General features: G+C 37.7%; 1 protein-coding gene across 3 annotated transcripts; it reads right to left on the bottom strand.

Annotated features, from left to right (window-relative positions):
* Positions 1–44: 44 nt before the first annotated feature.
* LOC106154334 (uncharacterized) lies at positions 45–19585 on the bottom strand. Of its 3 annotated transcripts, none has more exons than XM_087017774.1 (4): positions 19046–19585; positions 15927–16765; positions 13239–13330; positions 45–1227 (listed from the first exon to the last, which is right to left on the bottom strand). In XM_087017774.1, exons 2-3 carry the CDS (start codon positions 16477–16479, stop codon positions 13284–13286), a joined length of 600 nt encoding a protein of 199 aa, XP_086873900.1. In that variant the 5' UTR covers positions 16480–16765; positions 19046–19585; the 3' UTR covers positions 45–1227; positions 13239–13283. The 3 variants fall into 3 exon arrangements, with proteins under 3 accessions (XP_086873900.1, XP_086873899.1, XP_086873898.1); XM_087017773.1 differs by lacking the exon at positions 13239–13330 and adding an exon at positions 16990–17055 and having other exon boundaries at positions 50–1227; positions 19046–19569; XM_087017772.1 differs by lacking the exon at positions 13239–13330 and having other exon boundaries at positions 50–1227; positions 19046–19569.
* Positions 19586–24937: the final 5352 nt, after the last annotated feature.

Below are 24937 nucleotides of genomic sequence, written 5' to 3'. Positions count from 1 at the left end.
CGTTAAATCAATGCGGATCGAATGCAACAAGCATTTCACTTTTTAATTGAATTAACGTTTTAATAGATTTCGAAGAAAAACTACCAATGGTACAAATATAGATATACAACTGGTTTTCCTAGCCCCTGTAATGGACCGGTATACATGAATCAAAATACACGTGGCAATTACGAAAAAGAAATTACGCTTCACATGATTTAATTTCAACATGACCAAGGTGAACCTCAAAGGGCATTTTCGTAATTCCATAGTGTTACTAGAATTCAATCTGGACTGTAACGTACATGGTTTTGACATATGTATTTTACCTTGTGTACAGTGTATAGATAGAAAGCTGTGCATTAATATAAACATTTTTTTTTATTTACAGTTAATTAATAATCACTAGGTAACAATAATGGAATTTACACCAAAACGTTATTTAATCCACCACTTAAATGTGTTTTCAAATAAAGTTCAACAATAAAATCACTTTTGTGCTACAAAGTAAATATCATATTTATTACTTGTCAGCTACAAAGAATTAACGTTAGCAGTAAGTGGCGGTAATTTTATAACGTACCAAACGTTTCAGTTCAGTGCAGACATGCCTCCATTGTATTCCATATTCGTGCTACATTTTACATTGTGCAACTGGTAAGTTTTAATGACGTCAATTATTCTCCATATAGAAACGTTGGTTTATATCCAGACTCAATGAAACTACATATACATGTATATATATATATATATATATATATATATATATATATATATATATATATATATATTAGTCCAATGAATGCCGATCAGAGCATTAGAAAGAATTAGCCACTTTCATAGAAAGATTATGCCACTGTTCGGGTAGACTTCGAGAATTCAAACGCCCAGCGCCATTCTCTTGCTAACAAACTGGTATTCACTGTACCTTGAGAGAAGGGTTCGCCAGTCCCCTTATACTCGCGAGTATGTCCTTCAGTTTAGCGACGGTTGTATTGTGATACCACACATGTCGTTTAAAATATAACAGTAACATCATGTCACGATTTCCAACAGCACTGGAAAGCGACATCTATCGTTCGGATTTTTCACTGCATTTGGATTACAATAAAAACCATGTATTGTCCGTTGGCAATGTGGCGGTAGGGGACGCTGATGAGTTGTGTATCCTTTGTGTAGTGTCTTTATAGGCAAGAGGCGCCGGGCTGTTCTGAGCCTGTGCTGTCACCTTGTGGTTGTGTTGATCAACTGAAAAGAAATAAAGTCAATCAGAATAAACCAACTGGAAACAAATGACACGTGGTCCAAGTGACGTGTTTTCGACTGAGAATAGAAATATTTCAGTTCTTTTCAATAAATAAAAATACAAAACTAATTTTGTTTGCGATGTGCTAAATAGGTTTCTAGCAATACTAGATATAAATCCTAGCTCAAACATACGTGTGTTCAAAATAACGCCAATTATGTGTATATTAATCTTAAATGTTTTTTCTTAAGAGCTATCTTTGAAATTCACAGAAAAGGGGAAACACCAACACAAATTTCCGCAATATTTCTTTATCTTAAAGAACTCATAAATGCAATCAGATTTGTCAGTCCTAGAATACCGTACCTACGGACAGGGCGTGTATCTGTGCTGTGTAGGGGCTTAGTTCGTCCAAAACGACTGAACACATTAAATTTTTTTTCAGAAAACTGATACAAATGTATCATTTCAAGATTGAATCCTGTTTTTTTCTAGTCAAACATTATAAAAGAGTGCCTCTTGGTGCTGCTTGCCTTGGAATATGAATCAGTATCCAGTATTACATAAGACAGCGTCATCAATTATCTCTCACCATTTGGAGCCGTGCCTTGATTTAGACTGAGGCAGACGACAGAGGCAATAATAATATAAGCTGATTGTGTGTATCAAAGAAGACCTGATTTAGTATCTCATATATCAAAGTTTTGTGTACCAGGCAAGGGATTTGGCGCCGATGAATATTTCTTCTCTACACGAAGAAACTAGCAATTAGAATGATTGTCAAATGCAAAGCCAACATTACATCAAATCCCCAGAAAGTGGCAGCATCAATAATTGGTGTTTTGATACATGTAATGGGCTGAGGAGACAGGCCCAATTGTAATAAAATGAATCATTCAATGTTTCTTTCCAATTTCAATTCCAACCGCCAGATTGATTTATTATCGCATTGCATGTTCTTCAAGTAAGTATGCTTCAGATAATATCAGGAAAAGCTTACTCTGTGCTTAACATTGGATCCTTTTCCAAGAATTCACGTATACTTTTCTTGGAATCCCAAATCGCTTTTCATCCTGGGCGACTAAAAGGCGTAACGAATATACTATGATATTCAGCGGTCTGATGAATTTGATCTCTCTAATTAAATTCAATAATTTACTAAACAAAGCGGTCAGCATCTCACTACGATCGACGACATAACGTTAGATAGAAGACAAGTGTCCATATAGAGTTTGGGCCCCTTGGAAAAACGTAAAATTTATTTCTAAAATCTTAGCACTGCTTAACCAGAAATGTTTGAGGCAATCACATAGAGCTTCCATTCAGTTTTTACAATACCCATGTTCGAGGCAGACAAATATTCCTATTGCCATACAAAATATCCTGCTCGCCGGTAACCTGTATTTCATCTTTGTTTTACAACTTTAATTAGCCCTATGTTTATTGAAAAACTACACTTTCGTAGCATTATGGGGCAATGATGACTGACTTTAAAAATATGACTAGGGGGTGACAACTATGAACTACAGAGGTCTTCAATGGTACCAATCACAGGGGTAAGATTATTATGAAAGTCAAGGTAAAACGCAAACACCCGTATCATATGATGAAAGTAGTGCAATTTGTTCCAACACATTCTCATTGAGCGCTGACAGCCTAGCACATCCATGTGTAACGTTTAACACGTGTACGGGCAGGTAGAAGCTGATTGCCGACAGCAATGGTAGTTCTAGGAATGGAAGTCTGGTGTCCCATATGATCAGTACAGGTTAGGGTTAGTGGGAGTATTGGGGTTAGTATATAGGACGAATGTCACCTGTACAAAGTATTGGGGAATGGAGTACGGTTCCTAGCGGACTTCCATTCTTGTTACACTGGCAATCTCGGTCTTTTAAGGCAGGCTATAAGCTAGCACTGACTGAATCGCGACATTGGTGAATGGACATGAAGAATAATTTAAGGTATATGCAGTACACTTACATTGTTCAATAGCTAGAGATTTAGCCATCATAATGAATATCAGAAAACACATTAGCTGATGCGAAATGTGTTTCTAGAAGGAAGAGAGTGCAGACAGCCTTAGTGTTAGTTATTTTTACATTTTTCTGTTACTTTATTGACGCAGATTTCCTGTTGCATGATATATAATTGGTGAATTTACTCACAAAATGTTTATATCATTTATATAATTTTGACAGTGACAATAAATTTAGACAGTGAGGTCTAGTCTTGTAGGGCCTGGTGAATTATACAACTGCACTTTGTGTATTCGTCACTGTCATCCAATCCCACATTTTGCAGCAGTAAGGGTTCCAGAGAGCATAGCTTTTCACAAAGCTCGTCGCTAAGATTCTGAACCCCCCTCCACCCTCATTTAAGACCAGTAAAGTAAGGGAAACCAGACCGTTCTCTCATCCTCGCCCCCCCCCCTCACACGCACACGCACGCTCACACACACACACACACACACACACACACACACGCTATCTGCCAGTGTCTAGGTCAATCCATCCAGGAAAACGTATATCTGCATAAACGTCAGTCGTCAGCTGCTGACGCTTGCCAGTACATCAAAAACAACCCCATGCAAGCGTTCACGGATCTGGCAAATTTGCTCTAAATAATTCAAAGATATGTTCACAGATAAGTTGTATAAATAGCTACGAAGTCACTCTTGCAAGGCATTTCACAAATCAATGTTTTTGGCTCGCAGATAGACGTTTATGAGCTTAACTCGGTGCACGTGAACTAAGACGTAGGAATAAGTGTGTGTTCTACCTCGTGCTGAGGAAACACTTAGCATTACGTTCTTATCTCAAGAGTAGCGCCATTCACAGTAAGATTAATATCAAACAAATGTGAAAATGGCAAGCACCAACAAGCCAAATGATAAAATCCCAAATACCTAATTTCACAGCAGCGCTTGGTGTTAGAAACTAACTGGATGAGTAGGCAGACTGCGCCTAATGAACCTTTTTCGTGTAGATTCGCATCGTGGTATGTTTTTTTCATGCAAAATTCATTATTTCTTCAAAACAGGAATCAGTTTGTTGTGTATTTCTTTCATAGCCTTGTATTGCTTCTCTGATAGCTTAAGTAGAGGCAAAGATAAAGAAAACAGTAGTCATTGACATACATTAAAGAAATACATAAAATTGTATTTCTAAAAACATTGTAAGGCACAAATTAAGTGCTTACAACAAGAAGGTAGAGCTAGAGAAACAGTTTAAGCATCTTTTTGTAAACGGTAATTTATCCGGTTCCACAGCCATCCAAATCTGACCATTCAGCCTCTAATTCCTGCCTAAGAACGCTGCTTATTGTCTTATGATTTTCAAGGGAACACTTAATGACTTTTGTGCAGATCTATTCAGTGACCTTTCCAGCCAACCTTTAAAACGTTTTCGTGTATTTACACTTGGGAAAACTCTAACAAAGATTTTGAAAAAAATTCAGCAACGTGTAGGAAGGGCTTTTCCTGTAAGCCGTCATTACCATGGACCCTTAATTCGGAAATTCTAAATTATGATAAAAGATGTATCCAATAACTGAAGTGAATGTTTCGAGGACGTATCACATCAAAGTGTGGAATATTACTTCCAGCTCACCTTTTCCCTGGAGGCACTTCACCCAAAGAGAAGTGTTTATTGCGCCAAGGCCCCCGGAGTGACGTCAACGCTATCACACTTTTATATGCTTTCTCGGTTAAAACTACATTAAAAGGCACAGCAGTCTTCAACCTTATCGTCAGAAGTGACTATGGCGATATATGGTTGGTTCTAGTAAGAGAAGCAACACTAAGATTACACTTGACATATGTGGCATTGGGGTGCAATAATACAGTTTTTTAATTAGTTCATTTAATTATACCGTTCTCTGAATTATTCTCAATGGGTACCAGGAGTTTTTTAATGTTGTCCTTAATACAATTAATACATGAATGCTGATGCGTTCCATCTTATTACCATACATAGTTATTTATTACTGTTATTGAATGAAAGTTGAAACCTTTCACACATTTGATATAATATCACTATTTCGCCTGGTAGCTATGCCGTGACATATTCAGCGTTGTTTTCATCCCACTACTTCATACTAGCTTCTAATTTGACATACTATAACCGGTACGACCCATAATTCACGAGATGGTAGGTTCTATTGATTTACAGCTGTACATCTTAATGCATGTAACTGCGTTCGTTTGGTCTGCAATGGACCATACATGTACAGGTGTAAACAGCTGTTTACAGATACTGTAAAACCAATGTTGTTAGTTATCTTCTTTAAGAAAGCATGAAACACGACGTCGGTGGCCGCATTAAAAACACTAACCGTCGTTCGACAGGACGTTCATTGCCACAAGGGAATTTTATGACGCACGTGGTATATCCGCAAAAAACCAAAACAGACTGCGCCAAGAAAAGAGCAAAGAACATCCGTCTGAAATTTACCGTGTAGGAACTGAATGAATCTACCGGAGTGCGTGAATGGAAAAACAGCATTTACCTAAGTTTCTAAGGCGAAAGATATTAGTTTGGTTCATTAGCATCAACACTTGACTTAAAAATATTTAGTGAAATACATACCACTAGGAGTGTCAGCAGACACATGTTTCTCTTTATCTGCTAGTAAGTACATTGGAGTGTATTCCACGTTTCAAACTGTATATCTTTCCCTCCCAAACATTCATAAATAACGCTAATTGCCTATCCCCAGCAATTACTGCGTTTAACTTAAAATATCTCATTTAAAATGAAAGCGGACCTAAATGGAGCAGTTAACTACATTGTACAAAAGTACTAATCCCTGTTAAGAATAAATCACCTAAAAGCTTGGAGAAGCGTTTTTCTGCGTTCTTGAAACAGAAATGCGGGACCTGCAAGACCGAAGCATGGAAAAGATATATTGCCCTCTCACAAACGAAACATTTAAAGAAATGATATGGCTAATTGATCCTGTGCAACATTTTAATCTTAAAAGATTATTCAAAGTTATAAATCGATACTTTCGGAAAAAATATTTTATTTGGTATGTTAGTGCTTTGAGTGATTGACGTATTTGCCTTTTCATGAAAGATTGCAATATAAGCACAACTAAAATGAACTCTTTAATCACTGGTAATCCTGACAAATTCTTTAGTAATCGGCTTAGCATTTCTGACAAAGTTGACATCAGTTGGCATTTTTTAATCGCATTAATATAAAAACGTATTTACCTTAAGCCAAAGACCTAATGAACGAATCAAAACAACATCAACGAAAAGCATTTTGTTTCTTTACAAAACAACACATTTACATGTCAAATGATGATATGTGAGCTGGCAAGAGTTTATAGTTTTCCGAATAAAAAAAAAATTAGAGAATTGGAGATTTGGAGAATATAAGTTCAAAAGAGCGTACAAGGGAATTTTGGCGCTTAATTCATAACTGACTTCCTCAAAACTGTAAAACCAGGTTTACTTTTCATTTCACTTCGAGTGAAAAGTTACAAATCCAATAGAAATCCAATATTATGACAGGGAAGGGAAATGTTTATATCATTTGAGAACGAGATGTCATAATTTTGGGATACAATCATGCTTCATCTACAAGGAAGACGGGAAGCTTTAAGACAACAAGAAATGTAATACACGATCATTTGAGCAATGTGTGAGCACATGTATACAACGCTGATAATTCCCCTCAGATGGGAGAGGATTATATGGCTGCTAACTAGAACGGGAAGCTGTGTGAAGAAATAAAGCCGCCATTGACGTCAAAGGAACACGCAATCGCAGGGGCCAAAAGGCTACGCTATGGGCCTTGGCATTTAAGTGACATTTTAATCCAAGGATATTCAGTGTAAAATCAATTCCTTCTTGTCGTTACCTTTGAAATAACTCTCAATTTAGTTAATGTTACTTCAGGCAGATGAACTGGTGCTTGTGAATATTACCAGGGGCGTAAACTACAGGGTGGGGGTTTGGGCAGTCCCCCCCCCCCCCCGAGTTATTTGAAAAAAAAAAAAAGGAAAATACAAATATAAAGTGTTGGCCTTTTCCTATCTCTCGGTCCATCAGAAGTCTCCTACTTTTACTTCACTCAGCGTCTAGATGAGTACCACTCAGTACAAATAACATCTTTGCATGTATTGTAGGCACTGGACAGCTGCCCCACCCTCCAAGCATATTTTCCCGCCATGACACTGATAATAACTTACTGTGCATGCTGAAGTCAGGTATGCTCTGGTTCTGCCGTGTATTGGTTTGCATACAATTTGAAATGTGACACGGCTTTTATTCCCATATTTCATCCTTTATTTCAGCCGGTTAAACATGAATAGCACAAACGTTTCATATCATCGACAATATAAATTAGTGATTTCTCTTGCCAAAATATTGGTTAATAAGATAAACAAATTTGGTGATATTACGCTCTTTAACTTGCAGACCTTTGGCATTTAAGTATTTCTTCTTTTTTTTTTTTTTTTTTGTAATCTGGGAATATTTCTTTGAAGATAAGATAGATTCAGCATCATTGTCCATTGACATGCAATACTCGTGGGATATATATTTCCTCTTTATAGTCTCATATTGTTTGCACGGTAACTATGGCAATGAACAAAACAGGAAGTATGCACGACAATCATTACTAAAATACATCCTGTAAAAGAGCACTACATCGTATTGATCATACAATTCCGATATAAGGCTAAACAAAGCGTTCCAATCTATACGAACCTGGTACCATATATCTCCAACATTGAACAAAGCACAAAAGTACATTTCCCTTGCTAATAGGCTCGCTGCCATGCCTTTCCCGTGAGTTTGTTACCAATGTCAAAAGTGAAAACTTCTAACATTCAAGTGCACTAAAGCGTGAGATACATTCCAGGAATGTTTTTTCAAACTTCGCTAAACAGTTCAACTGAACGTTAAAAACTCCATCACGTCGATACACATCAGCTAAAATAAGTGCCCGTTTCACAAATGAAATGAAACTGTACAAGGGCTGACCAAACAATTTACATTAGAGACCAACTCCTTAACCATAATGCACTTTAGAAGTAATATTACTGGCTTTCAAAAACATTTGCGTGCACCAGATAAAATGGGAAATGCATTGCTGTTGCTTGCACGGGCTGTATAGGCGCAAAATAGAAACCTGAAAATAATTCATTATGTTAGGAAGGAAATGACCCACTAATTTGAAAAAAGTGCTGTACTTCACTATATTCATTACTAAAACTCGGGAAATGCCACGAATTATGAAAATTAGTTACATCCTTATGGGATTTGTATAACGTCCGGCAACGACATTGTCTTAGAAAGGAAAATATCTGGAATTATGGATGGCGGAAGGTGAAAACATTCTGTTCACAGTATAAATCAATACATATTTGCATTCATGGTGTATATTTAGACTGACTAACCCCCCACTGAAAAAACTACGGGGAGCAGACCCGTAACATAAAACTAACTCAATCACAATCAAATTAGGCTTAAATCAAGTTGGAACAACATGACCTTTTCAAACGAACAAGATGAACACGCAGTTGTTTTAACTTTATTTCCCATCACAAGTAATGCGTGCTTGATCCATCAGAAGTTGCTCAGTGATGTAGCCTCTGCTCTTGAAATAGAGAAACTGGTCATTTACCATATAAATTAACACTTTCCTGAAATGTTACGTTTAATTATTGCCATTTTGTAAAGGTATTTTATGTACAGGGTGGCAATTGAGTTTGATGAGTGGCATTTTACCAAATGTCCAAGCTTTACATATCACCAAAAAGGAGATGAAAGTTGTTCGCGTAGCACCACGCTATAGTTATAAAGTTATAAAACAACTGTGCTGATACTCAGGATGAAAAAAAAACATTTTCCGATCATTCACAACAATGGTCCAGCAAGATGTAGAAATCCTTTACACAAAATGCATCTCTCTCTCTCTCTCTCTCTCTCTCTCTCTCGCAACGTCTCTCTTGTGCATATTGGCTAGTTAATACAATTACTTAATCACAACCAGACAACATGTGCCAGAATGTTGGCAAAACAGTAAACAAGGTATCGGGCTTTTGAAAAGATGGTCGACCTTACAAGCCCAGTTTATTGCAAGAATGATCAACGACGCACCTTAAATAACACCGAAGATCGAATGTTAACTACAGGCGAAATAGCAGGGTAATGTGAAGCCGTCAGTTCAATTCATCCTTTGGCCCATTATCTCACCTGAAAGTTGCCCAATTTGTGCCCGATTTGAGAGGTGTACATCGCAGTGGTTTAGACATGGATTAAAGGATAAAGTGGAGCTAATAGGCAAGGTTAATGGTAGAGGCGCGACCCTCTAGGCGACTGACGTCAAATGGGTTCCATTATTACAATGGCGGACGCAGTGCCGTGATTAAAACACCCTTAAGGTATAAGTATTAGTGACCGAAAAGATGACCTTCTGCTCGCCGCTTTATTGGTATATTGGGAGGCAATACAGGATGTATAGGTCCCTAAAAGTGAAACCAGCCTTGTCATAAATATTACTTGGGTATACCAGAATTACAAGGTACAAACCTCCCACCTGTTCCAGCTCATTAGGTTGAAATACTTTTTTGCTTTCAATTTACAACATCTTGTTCTTAAAAATCTGGTATACATGAAATGAACAGACAACGTATCACAGAGCACGTTTAGTCGCACACGGACAGATAAGCCACAACTCAATTTTCTGTACTCTTCAATTTGCATTCCTTTGTGAAGAAAATTCCAGGATACTTAGAAACAGATGCAACATTTCAACAGACATGGACCCGAAAGGTTAAATTATTGGTACAGGCTTATATGACATGGAATGGTCACAGTTTCTGGACTACTTTTACATCACACATTGCTGTCACCGAACCAGATCAAAGACAGGCTAGATATATAGAGAATATTTATCAAAAAGCTGTTTACATGTTTATGTAACAGACAGCACTCGACGGAAGAATTGCATAATAATTTTGGACGACATATTACATATCGTATCATCATAAAGAATGTGTTTTCGTGTCACACGTTTGCTAAATTGCACAGAAGGTCAATAACGTTATTATTGGCAGAGCAAGTCAAAAATAGAAACACTGACAGACATAATAAGATTATGCAAAGGTGTTTATTTTGTAACACGGTTTTGTAAATCAATCTTGTGAAATATGAGCTATCGTGACACGTGAGCTAAAGTTCGCAGAAAGTCAATAACGCTATTTCGGCAACGCAAACCCAAAATGGAAACATTGGCAAATAATGAAGAAATTATTCAACAGTTTTTTTGTTTTGTAACATCAATATTGTTTGGAACATAGGTGGCCATTTGAACTTTAAATATTCCATCTGATAATTCGAATGTCAACCTTCTTCATATGTTGTGCATTTTTTAATTTTTAAATTCAGACTTAAGTTGGATTTTGAAAGGTACAATAAGGAGGTTTCTACAGACCCTGACCTACAGACGGGCTGAAAGAGCACACTAGACTAATCCGTCATTTTCTTGCACATTCAGTGCACGCAAACATCTTGGGAACACATATATTTTAGTAATACATGTGAATCTTTTGAAATGAATTCACGAAACATGTCTTTTCACATGAGTTCATCACTTAAAATATAACACCACTTCTGTGAGTCTCCATGTTTGCCGCTCTGGAATCGGGTGTATCTTCAACAGTTTGGAATCGGTTGTACATAAACGAATTTCTCGAATGCGTAAATAGAGGCGTAAGTCAGTTTATGCGGGAAGTGTTAAGTTACATGCCAACAGTTTGTGCAGTGTTAGAACATGTTGAGGCATCCGTTACACCATCTTCTTTCCTCTTCCTTAAGACTCAAAGAACATTTCTGGGGTAATTTGTTAACTTTCGTACCATCGCGAAGTCGCAATTCAATTACGACCATTGTTTTTCCCAGCTTACTAAATTAGTCCGTTAGATCGAAATGTTACTTACCGCTTGGCATTTGTTAATTTGATACAGAGTTGTGCAGTTCATTGTTTTTTATTCAATTCCCCTGGCACTTTCAAATATGCCATCAGCAGTCACATTGCGTGATAAAAATGAGAAATCACTTTTGCAATTTCTTCGGTTTTCTTACACTCCGCTAGCCGTAAGGTCTCACATTAAATCAATACACTCGTGAGGCGAGGAGCAGACCTAACATAACACCAACGGTTCGGAAATACGTGTTAGTTACCTTTTCTAATCTTTGAATACATAGACTTTGGCGATCCCCGCTGGTTGTAATCAAAGGGCAAATACGTAAGCTCAAAACTGTGTACAAAAGGCAAATGTAACGTAATGTAAGCCTACCGTCAGCCTGTCTGGTATACGGTACATTGAGATGTATAGTTATGAACGGCATGTGAAGTGGAACTAACATTTCAAAACATGGTTCCAATAAAAGTTTAGTCAGAAGTTGGTCCGGAAACCAAAACCCGAAACATTTGTTCTAATTTTATCCGAATTTTGTCTAAAAATATACCAAAAGTGAATGTAAATTATCTGCCATTTCCTGCTTTCTGCGAAAAAGGCAAGCTATGTTGTAGTTGTGAGCAGCTAACAAATTGACGCAGCACCAACTTCACGAAAGAACTTTATGAAGACGATTGGTCCAAAGGTTTGGCCCAAAATTGTTATCTTCTCTGACCCGACCCTCAATACAAAATAATATTTAGTAGCAGTCGAAATAAAATATTATGCCTGTTTTATTACAAGAGTTTTGCGTATATGGAAACAAATAGATTTACCTTGAACAAAAAAGCAGATCAAAATTTTAGACTAAAAGTCTAGACCAGTTTTGGAGATACATCTTTATTGTAAAACAGGTGCATGTGTTTACATCGAATGGATGTTGGCATCCCGCTAATGGCGATTGACAAACAGAATCATTCAGGGCGTGAAGACATGTTTGTTTAAGCTTGACAGTTTGATTGAATCAGTCGACTAAAGGAACAATCCGTTTCTTTGTCAAACAAATTCTTTTACACGTTCGAAAATTGCCTTCCATTGAAGGGAGTTTACAATATGTCGCTCATCGTCTCCTCCTAACTACCTCCACACACGTCAATGTCTTTTTATATCCTAGGACGCCTTTCAGACATATATATACGTTCATGTCTGTGCTATCCCATGAAGGTACTTCACGCGTTCTATATTTATGTCTTAATTCAGTGCATTTTTTTTCTCTCGCAGAGTTTAAAACATTAGACTATTTTTGTGCTGATGCACGAGCCAGCTTTTTGCTTTAAAGTGTTTTCCTGTATTTTAAAGCTGCCCAGCTTTCATCCTTTTGCACCTCTTAACAGTTAAAACATCGGGTTTCCGCTCTAAAAGCAGCACTTTCCTCTCAAATTTTGTCTGACCAGGCATAAAACATCACTCATCAATTACAGATTAAAAAATCTTAAACAAAGCAGTTATCATTTTGGAAAATTAATTCTTTGTATTGTCGTAAAACCAAATTAAACGAAATTGTAATGCTTTTTTTTTTTTTTTTTTTTTTTTTGCTTTAACTTTTTTTTTACTTTTTATGTTCTTGAGAGATATCTGCGGATGCCTCTTGGTGCACCCTATTAATAAATACATGTATACGTAAAAGAACTTCAAACAGACAAAAACTTTTTTGTTAAGTAAAATACGTACATGTAGAATGATATCAATTGAAAACAAAGGCTACACGCCATAACACATTGCGACCTCTGCCAGACCAATTGCACCAGATTCATTTTTAAGAACAAGCACTTTGGAATATTTAATACAAATCTCCGGTCAATGAACCCGAAGCATGCAGACGAACAGCAAATCCAATATAGTACAATTGTGTTTGAACAATGAAATTACGTATTACAGTAAGTCATGGCTCTTCAAGCAACTTTCCTTTTATTGCGTGCATGAAGAATAAGCTAATTATCAATAATCACATTATTTCATATCGACAGCAGACGTTTGGCCAAGCAAGCCCTCATAATGACATCGTTTTAAAAACTCAGTTTTTTTTCTGTTTACTCACTTTGAGTTTCGTCTCGGATCCAACTATTTCCCTCAAGACATGACGTCACGGTTCACGTTGAGCACGTGACTCCGTGTCGTCTGCCAGCTCTCCTAAAATTAAAGTAAATTAATAAAAATTGTCCGAGTTTTTATAAAACGATGTTATTTCCACAATCCCAGACATGTAAGTTGTTTTAAGAGCACAGCAAATTTCCAATGACAGTTTTGATTAACAACAAGGTTGAGCTACAGGTATATCTAATATTTTCGAGGTAAGTTCATGTGTGAACAAACAAATAATATATCCTCTATATAAATGTTATTTCTTTCTTTCTTATTCTTAAGAAATCCGTGTTTTTATTCCATTTCATTTATCTTTTTGTTCATTTTTTTATTTATCTTTGAAAGAAAAAATATGTGGAAAACGTGCGTAGATGCACGTAAAAACCATTTCATGCCCATACTCAAACTGCATGTATTCACAGGTATCCACCCAGTGCAAGCATAGCACGGTATTTTCTGAGCGTTTTCTTTAAATATAAAACGTAAAAAGATACTTCTCTATTCACAGCTTAGTTTGTTCAAAGAATAAATGGAATGAAACAAAGTCAGGAACATTTTTGAAACTTCAAACACAAGCACCATGTCACACAATGCTATAATAGGCAGATCATAAATCTTCCCAACACCTCGGTACATTTCTTCTTTTGATGTGGAAAATGATGGATCTAGATATTATTCGTAAGTATGGATCTCTTTTTCCCATTTACTCCTTGTTACAGGAATAATAGATGAAACTAAGGCATCCATTTGTCAGGATTGAAAAGCCTAAACATGACAAGAAGTTGGCACTCTCTTTCCAAGTCGGTCTAATTGGTATGGTTTCAAAGAAATTGATCGGTCGAGCTTTCCATTATGACCTATTAGAAAAATCGGATTACGGGAAAAGACAAAGGGAAGATGTATATGATAGTTACATTTGATAAATGAAGTGTTTTTGCCAATATGATACCTACCAGACGATCATATCTAAGACAACATTTACGACGTAACGTTATTAGTAGATAATGGCCGTTATGGGTGATCGGGAAAATTGAACAGTTAAAGTAGGCTTATTCACTCTCTCTCTCTCTCTCTCTCTCTCTCTCTCTCACACACACACACACACACACACACACAAACAAACACACACACACACATCCTTAGAAAACAAATACATGGAAGAAAATGAATTTGTTTCAGCCAGAACGGTGACCATATAATAAAACTGTCATATAATCAGTCTCACAGTGTCTGCTTTCACCATACACTGCCAAGAACAGAACCGCCTGCGGCTCACGTCTATCAATAATTCACGATGTTATTCAGACTTCTCCAAAGGACGATGCCCCTTTCGTATGTATGGGATTTTAACTTAATCTATAGTCTACATTTCGCTTGACCCCGAGCTAACCGATTGACCAGTAAGACAAGAGGAAGATCTAATGTACAGAACGGTACTTGGTCGTGCTCACAGCTGGACTACTTTTTGACCGGCAATAGACCAAGTGACGTCACCGTACGGCTAATTTTACAAAGGAACCCGAATCGCACTTGCTTTCCTCACAAAATGCGTTTCTTACAGAAAATAATTTCGTTGGTATGATTAATTAGATATTGAATATTTTGTTAAAAGAACATATTATGATGTAAGCCACTAAGCCACCATCGATTTATCAATGGGTGAGCAATAAAAAAGGGGCTCTTCAATTGTAAATCTCTGGCAAGGACGATGAGGTTCGATAGAGGATCATTTTGTTTTAATCAGTGATTTAAGGGAGCGGACACGTCGATCGAAGAAGGATAGGTGTATGTGTTCATTTCATAATTTCATTTGTAAGCGTTTTATTGTGACTGCCATTCTTCTTGAACGCCATTCAATTTTCATCACGATCTGCCTGCCTTTCTGTTTTCTGTTCGAAGTATTAAAATGACATTAATACCTCCTTGTCACTGATGACAACATGTTATACCACCTACCATACTGGTTACCAACTTAGGCATAAAGGTTTGCCTCTGAAATATTCATATCCCTCTTTTAAGTATAGAATGTGTTATTTTTCACGTAGTTAACAGTTATAATTTCTTTATTCCACATGACATTATCCAAATACAACGTTATAAATCCCGTTTCGAATGCGTTTTGTAAGAGAAAGGTTATATCCATCGGCTAAAGATTTTTCAGGATGCATTTTATGCGAGAAAATAAAAAAACCCTCCCGGCTTTAACATTAAGGATGCCATTTATGTCCCTCGCAACTTTAAAAAATCATATCCTGTAATGACCTTTAATGTCTTGCTGTAGGAGATTTTAAGAACCGCAAAACGTTCTTTGGGTTCCTCACATCAAACTTAGAATCAGACATCGAATAGATTGAAATATAACATTTGTCAATATGTGTGGTACTTGAAATGGTTCTAGAGACTAGATTTCAATCACACAATGCCACAAAGCACTCTCAAAGTGCAATGCAATAGGATGGTCAACAATCAAATCACTGTTCAACATAAGGTAATGACAGAGGCATTGACACCAATACATTCAGTATGTTTGCTTTAGCTATAACATTCTGATTAAAAGATATAACCCGTTTTCATGCATTTTGATATATCGGTGCGGGCAATTTTTTGCAAAATGATGACTAAAAAGTTGAAAATGCACACTTACCAAGAGTATCTATGTGGTTTGACATCTTCAGCATCACCACAACAAGAATGAAACTAATCAACAAGATGGCCACTGTCACAATTACAATCACACGCACAATAAACTTTCTGTGCTTTTCGGCACTTTTGTCCTCCACCCGGCTCGAGACCGGAAGTGCCACAACGTCCTCGCCGTGAAACCAAGAGTACTTTCGTTTCTTTTTGGGGTGTCTTATGACGTCGTTTTCCTCTTGTTCTTGTTGTTCGTACGAGAGCATCTCTTCGTCCGAGAGAACCTGCTCCGGGCGAAGGACTCCGCAGGTACACACGCCCTCGGTACATGACGGAGCCGGGTACGTGCCTGGAGGGAGCATCAGCATCGCTGTGTAACTTTCGGGTCTCTCCCCGTCCTCTTTGTCCTCGTCCCCCTGGAGGAATACGTGAATGGGACCGATGTCTTCCACGTGGTAGCACGCAAGCACGTGCCTACACTCCCCGTCGATCTCACACGCGCCGGATTCGGGAGGGTCGTAAGGAAGTACCTCTATTGCGTCGTCGTGTGGTAGCATTGTCATTTGCCTTTAAACACGTGGATTGTATTCACTGAATTGCTGCCAACGGCTCCGCTCTCCTGCTTCTCCAAAGTTCCAATACCGTGTCGCGTGACTCACCTAAATGGAAGTTAGGCTATGCAACCTGTGACCGATGCGATCTCGTGAACATTAACCCAAGATTCATTCTTCAGTTTCACCTTGTCCACAATACCTTGCATTGCGGCTATTCAGAGCGATATTGAGCACATCAATGATATCCGATTGTTGCGTCGACTCTGGAGGTAACGTGGGTTCCGTGCCAATGTACCTACCAACGGAACAAAGAAAAGGAGGTTTATACAGTCATGATTTCCTCTGGGAACTAATGATATTCAACACTCGACTGAGTATATATATAGACAGTAATCCAAATCTGATACGTGTTTATCGAACGCCATGTAGGCGAACCAAGCGACAGTGTTTAACATTCGCATCGCATGTACGCTGATAAATTAATGAAAGGACTCCAGCATTTAACTGCAAATTGCTTGCCTTACACCACTTTAAGATCGCATAGAAACCTCTGTTGACCTGTCGACAATGCCAGAAGCACGGTTCCTGCAATATGAGGCGTGTTGTGTTTAACTGTAGGAGGGGCCAGGTATATTATTCATTCCAGTACTTTTAAAAGCGCAATAGAAGAGAATGCTGAATTCAGCGCAGTTACACTCATGTGGAAAACAGACAAAAGAAATAGTATAGAATTTATTATTTTAATTAATTCTATAATATTTTTATTATACAATTAATTATAAATAATTAATTCTATAATATCTCTATTATCAATCATAGAAATATCATGGAATTAATTATTTATAATAGAATTGTAGGAAGACCAGAAAGACTGCACACATGCACAGTGCACATAGAGTGGCAACACACAATCAATCTACTCTTTTTAATGCATTTCATATTCTTCTTTAACTAAAACGACCGGAAAGGTCTGCTATGTATACCAAACAATGAAATAATTTCTAATTTAAAGGAAGAACGGAAAGGACAGAAACGAACATGTGCATCCAAAAAGGAGGACCTGAACAGGTTCCACAAAAAACACCTTCAGTCTGAAATTGCTTCAATCTTTAAAACCAGATCTGTGCTTTACTTGGACCTAAGATATTCAAATCTCATTTTGCGCCTGTTATATAAAAAGAAGGACTTATCTAATGATTCAAACCAGAACATTTTTAAGTGGAATCTTGTTTTATCTGCGTACATCTTGCACGGTGAGTCGACCAAAATTTCGTCTTTAATTCAAAGCCAATCTTTTGTGAAACAGTCCCAGGGATTGGGGTGTGGAGAAAATGCGTATCTCGCCCCACACCTCACACACACACACACACACACACACACACATCGCCCATTCTGTTCCCCACCCCTGCCATTATTGATTAAAATTACCTGGTGGAGCATCAGCTCAACCAAGAGGTCACGTAATTAGACGTGGACTTTTTACCTTGCAAACTACCTACCTCATATTACTTTCATGTAAAGTGCACATCTACACCCAAACTGACAGAACTTGGAGTTGCCATTAAGTTTGGCACATTGGGGGGCTGAGGGGGGTGGGGTACGGGTAGAAGGGAGGGGAGGGGGTGCACTCGAGGTTGAATACAACAATCCATATTCAGGGACGATTTGAGGGATATCGCTGCAATTTAGAAGTAAACTTTTAACAAAGTTAGTCTAAAAAAATTCTAGTTCAGAGATATTATTTCAGATTTTGAAAGATGCCAACAAACAAGAATGACATAACTTGATGGTTCCGTCTCTGATCTTTTGGATGCGACATTCTCTTCATTAAACAGCGTTTCTTGGAAGCATGTACGTGGCTTCTTGACGCCGTCAAAGTTGTTTTTCACGCATTTCCGCTTTGCTCCTATTAACTAGCTTACAGGTAGCAATTCTTTCTTTTAGAAAATGTCAGGTTTGACGTAACAACAACAGTGACACACATTTTGAATATATGCACATCATGACATATAAAATATTTCAGTTCTTTTAAAAAAACTACAAGTTTACATAAAATCAGTGCGAAGGATAATCATAATACGGCGCACTTGCAAAACAAGTAAAAAGCAAAAGTGTAAATGAATTCTGATGTATGTGAACACAGTACATCAGAGTGATAATTTGTAAATTTATAACAGGTTCATTATAATGTTAACAGGTAAAATATCAGAAATTGGCCGCCCATTTTGGACCACTATAAATATGGCATTCTTCCAAAATGTAGGAGACAGTACGGCATGCTCATTATTTATAATACAGAGAAGCATAAATTCATTTGCTGCGAGTTAATCTCATAGAACGAGTCAGATTTATAGCAACTAGCTTGATGGTGATCATGAGATTGATAAAAGAAGAAGTTACCAAACCGTGCTGCATCACATAAAATGGACACCATTGTTGCCTGTACATGGCATGTACGTCCAGCTTAGAACTTTAAACACAGGCAGTTCTATTGTCTCTGCTATCTATGCCTGCGTGCGTCAATACATTCATAAAACGATAAACTGAAAAATTGGGAAGAGCAAGCATATCTTACCTTTTTGTTCTAATTGCTCTCCTTTCTCAGCTTCCTGGTTCCGTTACTTTTTTCAAGTGCTCTGTGGTGTCACAAATGACAGATCCTCGCCTTAAAATCTCTGACTTATATACTTCGTATCTTGTCTCCGTCTGACGTGTTGCAAATGAGATATAGAACTTGGACTACCATAGACTTCTCCGTCCGTGCAGTTAAGCGATGCGTGTATCGGTTACTTAATATCATATATCACGAATTCATTGAATTATCCAACATTATGCACCTGGAGGTAAACACTTCTTGGAATGACTTCCCATTACCAGAACATCGCTTCCCGTGAATCGTAAATTCTAGGCAACTAGTTCTGAGTCTGTCTCTCCACTCGAGTTAACGCTTTATGATCTGGAACATCGAGATAAACGCGCCGCTCCACTAAGGTGGTATACACACTCAACGTTCTACCTCTTGTACAGACTTAATGAGATACTTTAGAACTTCTCACTGATGAAAGGTAATCAGGAGGCTGACCTCTACTGACGTCACAACACCAAGGTCACCGTGACCTCAGAGGATTACCTGGAATACGATTTGAATGAGTGAATTTTACTAGGAAAGGGTACAGAAGGGACAGTACGCAATGAGGGCCTCGGTAATTTATTTCAATTAACCAGCAGCACATTACCAAGCATATATTTTTTACCTCGATTTACTGACAGTTTTAATCAAGGTGACTTTGGAATTTCCGTAAACTATCAGTAGATCATTAAGACACAGACGCTTTAATTAAACAAGGCAGTAAATAAGGATAATAAGCGGACATTTAATTAAAGCGAGGATCATCGCGTTTAGACCAGGAAACAATGCATCAATTAGGGCATTTTAATTAAAATGGCAAAGAGAAAGACCGGGAAGCGCTGTGTTTTTTCTTGAACGGTTGAACAAACTTTCTTGCCAGATGGCATAATGAAAGCTCTTTAAAGGGACAATACTCTGATCATCTAAAGTCCAATGTCTCAACGAGTACCTGCAAATTTAATATTTCCGTAATGAAATTTACTGGCAGCATCTCCAGAGCGTCTCTAGTGTATTAAATGCATTGACTTTGCGGTTAAGACCAAAACTCTAATACGCGTCAATAATGTATTAAAATGATTGTTGAGCAGTTGGCCAGCCGACAAGTTGATAAAAAAGATAAAATACATAACCTACGGGCTTCCAAATTCGATTTGAGTAGATACATACTTATCGTTGGCATGCCACACGCGTCATTGAGTGAAATGGACTCTTTCTCCTATTTGGCAAGTGCCTCGGAGTCGGGATTCACTCTCTAGACCCTGGAGGCAGTAAATCACCGTTATCTCTCCGTGAGTTTATCCAAGCAATGGCACTTAAGTCTCTTCCATCTTGTCTGTAACGAGAGTTGCGTGAGATCAAACTTGAGCGTCCTTTCATTGCTTTAGGTTAAGTGGGTATTATTCATCTTGATTGCAGAAGGGCAGCCACATCAAGGGAATATCGATCGTCGTGCGATAAAGAAATAAGTATCGGTTGGCTCTACTGCCTCTGCCAATGTACTTATGACCACAAGTGCTGTGCACTAAACTAGTACATCATATTTTTATAAAACGTATTTTTATACACCCAAAATGCTTCAGCTCATTATTCAGTTGATTATAAAGTAAATTTTCAATTTGATATGATTGTGATACAAGTAATAACTATGAAATGTTAGGGAAACACTGAAGTAAAAAAAAAAAAGCAACCCACCTTTTACGACAGAAAATGGGCTTAAAGAGCGCTGCTGTAGATTCTGTCAGTATCCATTACTTCTATATACTTAATAATTGTAGCAGACATAAAGTTTTGCAATATATAATGCAAGCAAGAGTCGCATGAAAACAAAATGGCAACTTATTTTCATTTTAGAACATTAAGTTTTCAATGGCGGTCCGTAAGTTTTGTTATTATGAACAAATGAGAATGTTCTGTTAATCGATAATAGTTTTTTTTTTTTTTTTTTTTTTTTTTGTCTTTTGACATACATTACAGACTGTAGACTTGTTTTTAGTCGTCTCGATCTATTCCATGAGAAAAATATGTACAGTTAATCCTATTCATTAGGAATGTGCGCAACGCAATAAATACAGATCACACGCGATCTGACGCTCATTTAAATGCGCTTTCTGAATTCTGGAACAGTGTGATGAAGATTAATTGAAAACATGTTTATTCGTTGTTATAAATAATGATCGGGATAATGATTTGCTCTATGTACAAAGAAGGAAATAAAAAATGAGAAACTGCGTCATGAAGTTACATGTTCACGCTCTTGGCTTAAACACAGTAATGGAAAATAACAGTATATTGCTAGTTGTAAGATTACAAAACCGTCGATTTACTGAAATATTGCCTCGACACTATTTATTTTACTTGTGCTCTTTAAACAAAAATATAAATGACTTTCAACAGTCGGCTATCCGATTTTAGCAGTCTAACCTAATCCAAAGATTAGATTTCCGTGCAACGAGTTCATGGTGCTTTGGTTCCACGCTAAGATACACTTACTCCCACCCATCTCATTCCACCAACACCACCCCGCTATACAGATAGCAGTAGCGGAGTCTTGGTTAGATGATTTACTGAGTTTCAAATTAAAATTTTATGATCAGATGGGCTTAAGGGTGATACCCCAACGCAGGCAAGGCAAAGCGAGAGGAACCGATAATCCCTGGGTTCCGCTAGGGAAAAAATCAGAACCGTTGTGGTGTTTGGCCTCCGGTGTTGTTGACTTAAGACTAAAGTTGAAGACTGAAATACCTCAATTTCACCTGGTTGACCTTAACATCTGTGTTTTAAGTTCACGGCAGAGAACCTTTGTAGCGTTCTAAACCACGGTGTAATTAAAAGATGGGCGCATCTGTTTGGCGATGTATGTATATATATCCCTGTTGATGGTTCGCACCGAATTACAGTGATTTTTCATTAGTCAAATATACGAGGTGGTCAAAACATGCGTCAATAAGAATCAGTTTTCAATCCCAGTGTGGGATTAAGGATGAATACTATGTCAAAAGTATTCAAAATGTGTAGACATCAATGCCAGAGCAAATTTCGGAGCGTGGTCGAAAAGGGCTCCGATGAGCCGCATTACGCCTCTTCTCAAATGAAATGTGGGCATCGAAGGAGACGGGGGAGAGTATTGGGAACAAACGTCCCTGGATACCCCTATAGCGATCTCGTTTCCCTTTTATCCGGAACGTTAAATCAATACAGGCACGCCTACCGAGCCTTTGGCAGGCAATACGCAACTGATCGCACACGGTTCAGATACAGTAGAACATTCCTTGAGCCAAATATGTTCATGGCGACCTCATCACGTTAGATTAATTAAGAGGACAGAGTTATTATGGTCCAGTGAAAAGAAAAATTAATATATTGTGCGCATCTTCTGGGGCAAGCTGTAAGAAAAAAGATTGTTAATCACGGAAGGAAAGCCAGAGAAAAGAATATCTAAATTAAATCTTGAGTACAGGATATTAATGATCAATGTTGCAACATTCATAGAGAAGATAAGGAAAGAAGACGGTCTAAATTGAATGGTTCAGAACAGCCATTCTTTTTGCGTGTAACCCCCTTTTCGATCAAGCCGTTGCCGGACCAGGTCAATCATTCTACAATGAGAAACGTTATTGAACGGACAATATGATGAATATTTCCAATCAGCACAAAAGCCCACACTTTAATCATTTTTCTTTTATTATATCAGATATCGATACCACATATGCTGAAAGATTTATAAATAAAGAGAACAAGTTTGATCGAAAATTTAACCAGGTTTGTCACTGGGGAAACATCAGCATTCCCTAGTATTTCTGAGATCAGCATGTTAAGTCCACGGTGCATCCTTAGCTTTAAAAGTAACATTCAAGCAATCTAAAGGGGGAAAACCAATCAATGCTCTATCCATGTACTTAACACGTGTTTTTACCGGACGTTACATTGAATGACAGCTATCACGAAAGGCGGTTTCCCAGTCAAACAGAAAAACTGCTTAGTACGCTAACTGGGACAGTACGCTTGCATTCAAATCCTTGTAAATTTTATTTTCAAAATATGCTATTCGGAACAAGAAAGCTCGCGGATCAAATATGGCCATCCACCGTTTGCCGCATAATGGCCTCATAGACACTGACTAGATTCAAATGGTTCAACAACACAACGAAATCAGAAAGATACACGCAAAATAATTTCAAGTTTCTTAGCTAACTGATATGTACAGCCTGTCGGTATCCATGGCAACGGACAGTAAGCCCGTAGGTAAATATCATGTAAAGAGTAAAGAGGTTTGGTTTTCGCAAAATGAAAATAATTGGACAAAACAAAGAGCAAATGCTCTCGCAAAATGCTCTTTGTAGGCAAGTGCTCGTTCCAAATTTAACTTTTGTTCTATGCAGATTGATCCAGCGGGCATCCTCGCTGAATACAATCAGCTTAAGTGATTAACAGGCCTCCTCCTAGCGATGAGTAGAATACAGAAAGGCTTTGAAACAAGAGGATGCATGTTAAACCTGGGGATTTGGATCGATGGACCTAACACTTTAGTTTCATTACCTTCGGTTATGAAATGCTTTGTGATATAGTCTACATCTTTGCACACATTATTTACATATGTACTCATGATAGCGGATGCACTTTTTTGTTTCCATTTCGTTTTATTATTATTATTATTATTATTATTATTATTATTATTTCACAAATTGCGGTAAATAAACAAAGAGATGCAACTTGGAAAATCAAACGTAAAACGAGCATCGCAATAAGGGTTTGTGTGTTTATTTGTGTGAGGAGATAGACGAACCAGTTGCTCTTTAGACGCAATCTTAACTCATGTTCACAAGTGGCTATGATAGTCCTCAACTAGGCACACGAGTATTCCCAGGAATCTAACCTTTACAGAAAGAAAATGTCAGCCTTATTCTTTTCCCTTCTAGTTTCACAGTAAAGTGTAAGAGGTTGCCGCCTGTAGTTTCTCTATGTACCCAGCTAACTACCTCCACCGATACGAGTTGTTTTCTGCCAAGCTCTAACACAGTGTTGTTTACAAGACTTTTTGGAGTTCTGCATACACTCATTGATGCACGAGCTCAAGAGAAGGGTGTTTTGGTACAATTTACTTTATTTTCCATCGTCCTTTTTTTAAACATGTTTCTAGCGCCAACTGGCCATTACCTTAATAAGTTATAAAATTAAAAAAAAAATAAATAAATAAATATTCGCTAAGTAAGCCAGACGAACTCCTACATGCATTCATTACAGTGTCACTTTATGTAAAATTTTGTTTCTGCTTCTTTTTCTCTTGGGTGGGAGGATAGCAATTTTCAAAACGCTTAAAGTCGTCAGTGCGTGTGACAAGAACGGTAGTCGGCTAGCTAGGAACCGTGGTCCGGATCCCATTACTTTGTACAGGTGATATTTGTCCCATATACTAAACCCGCTACGTCCGGCTAACCCTAACCTGTACACATTGTGTGGGATTCTGGAATTCCCATTTTTTGTTTGTTTTGAATACCATTTACAGTCACAGCGGCAAGTATGGGTTGCAACAGGTGAGACGTAAAAAATGATGATTGCGACAGTATATTAAAAAGGCGCACCTCACACATTGCTATAGAAAGGTCTCATTGTACGTGATTAGAACACATTAATGTAATCACGGCACGTCCATAATTATCAAATATGCATAGCAATAAGAGGTAATAGACTTAATAGTGATTCATCGGATATCTGTGTTTCAGGAAGAAAAAGGTAAAATATTGTGTTGTCAGGAACATTTTTGCATAATGTGACGTCAACAAGGAAATAATGTCACATTCTTTCACGTATTTCAAAACAGCCAACTGAAAGCATATTATT

The sequence above is a fragment of the Lingula anatina genome, chromosome 7, assembly GCF_051362555.1.
Source record: "Lingula anatina isolate TDL-2025a chromosome 7, LinAna3.0, whole genome shotgun sequence".
In the NCBI taxonomy this organism is placed as follows: domain Eukaryota; kingdom Metazoa; phylum Brachiopoda; class Lingulata; order Lingulida; family Lingulidae; genus Lingula; species Lingula anatina.
The sequence above is the reverse complement of the archived record's forward strand: the minus strand, read 5'-3'. Positions and strand labels throughout refer to the sequence as shown.

Bases quoted from the DNA above. Each gene is read 5' to 3' on its own strand.
- LOC106154334 (XM_087017773.1), bottom strand. From the start codon at position 16,479: ATGACAATGCTACCACACGACGACGCAATAGAGGTACTTCCTTACGAC. The intron at 1,228-15,926 runs GTAAGTGTGCAT...ATTTCTTTTCAG, and splicing joins AAACCACATAGATACTCTTG to TTGATCAACACAACCACAAG.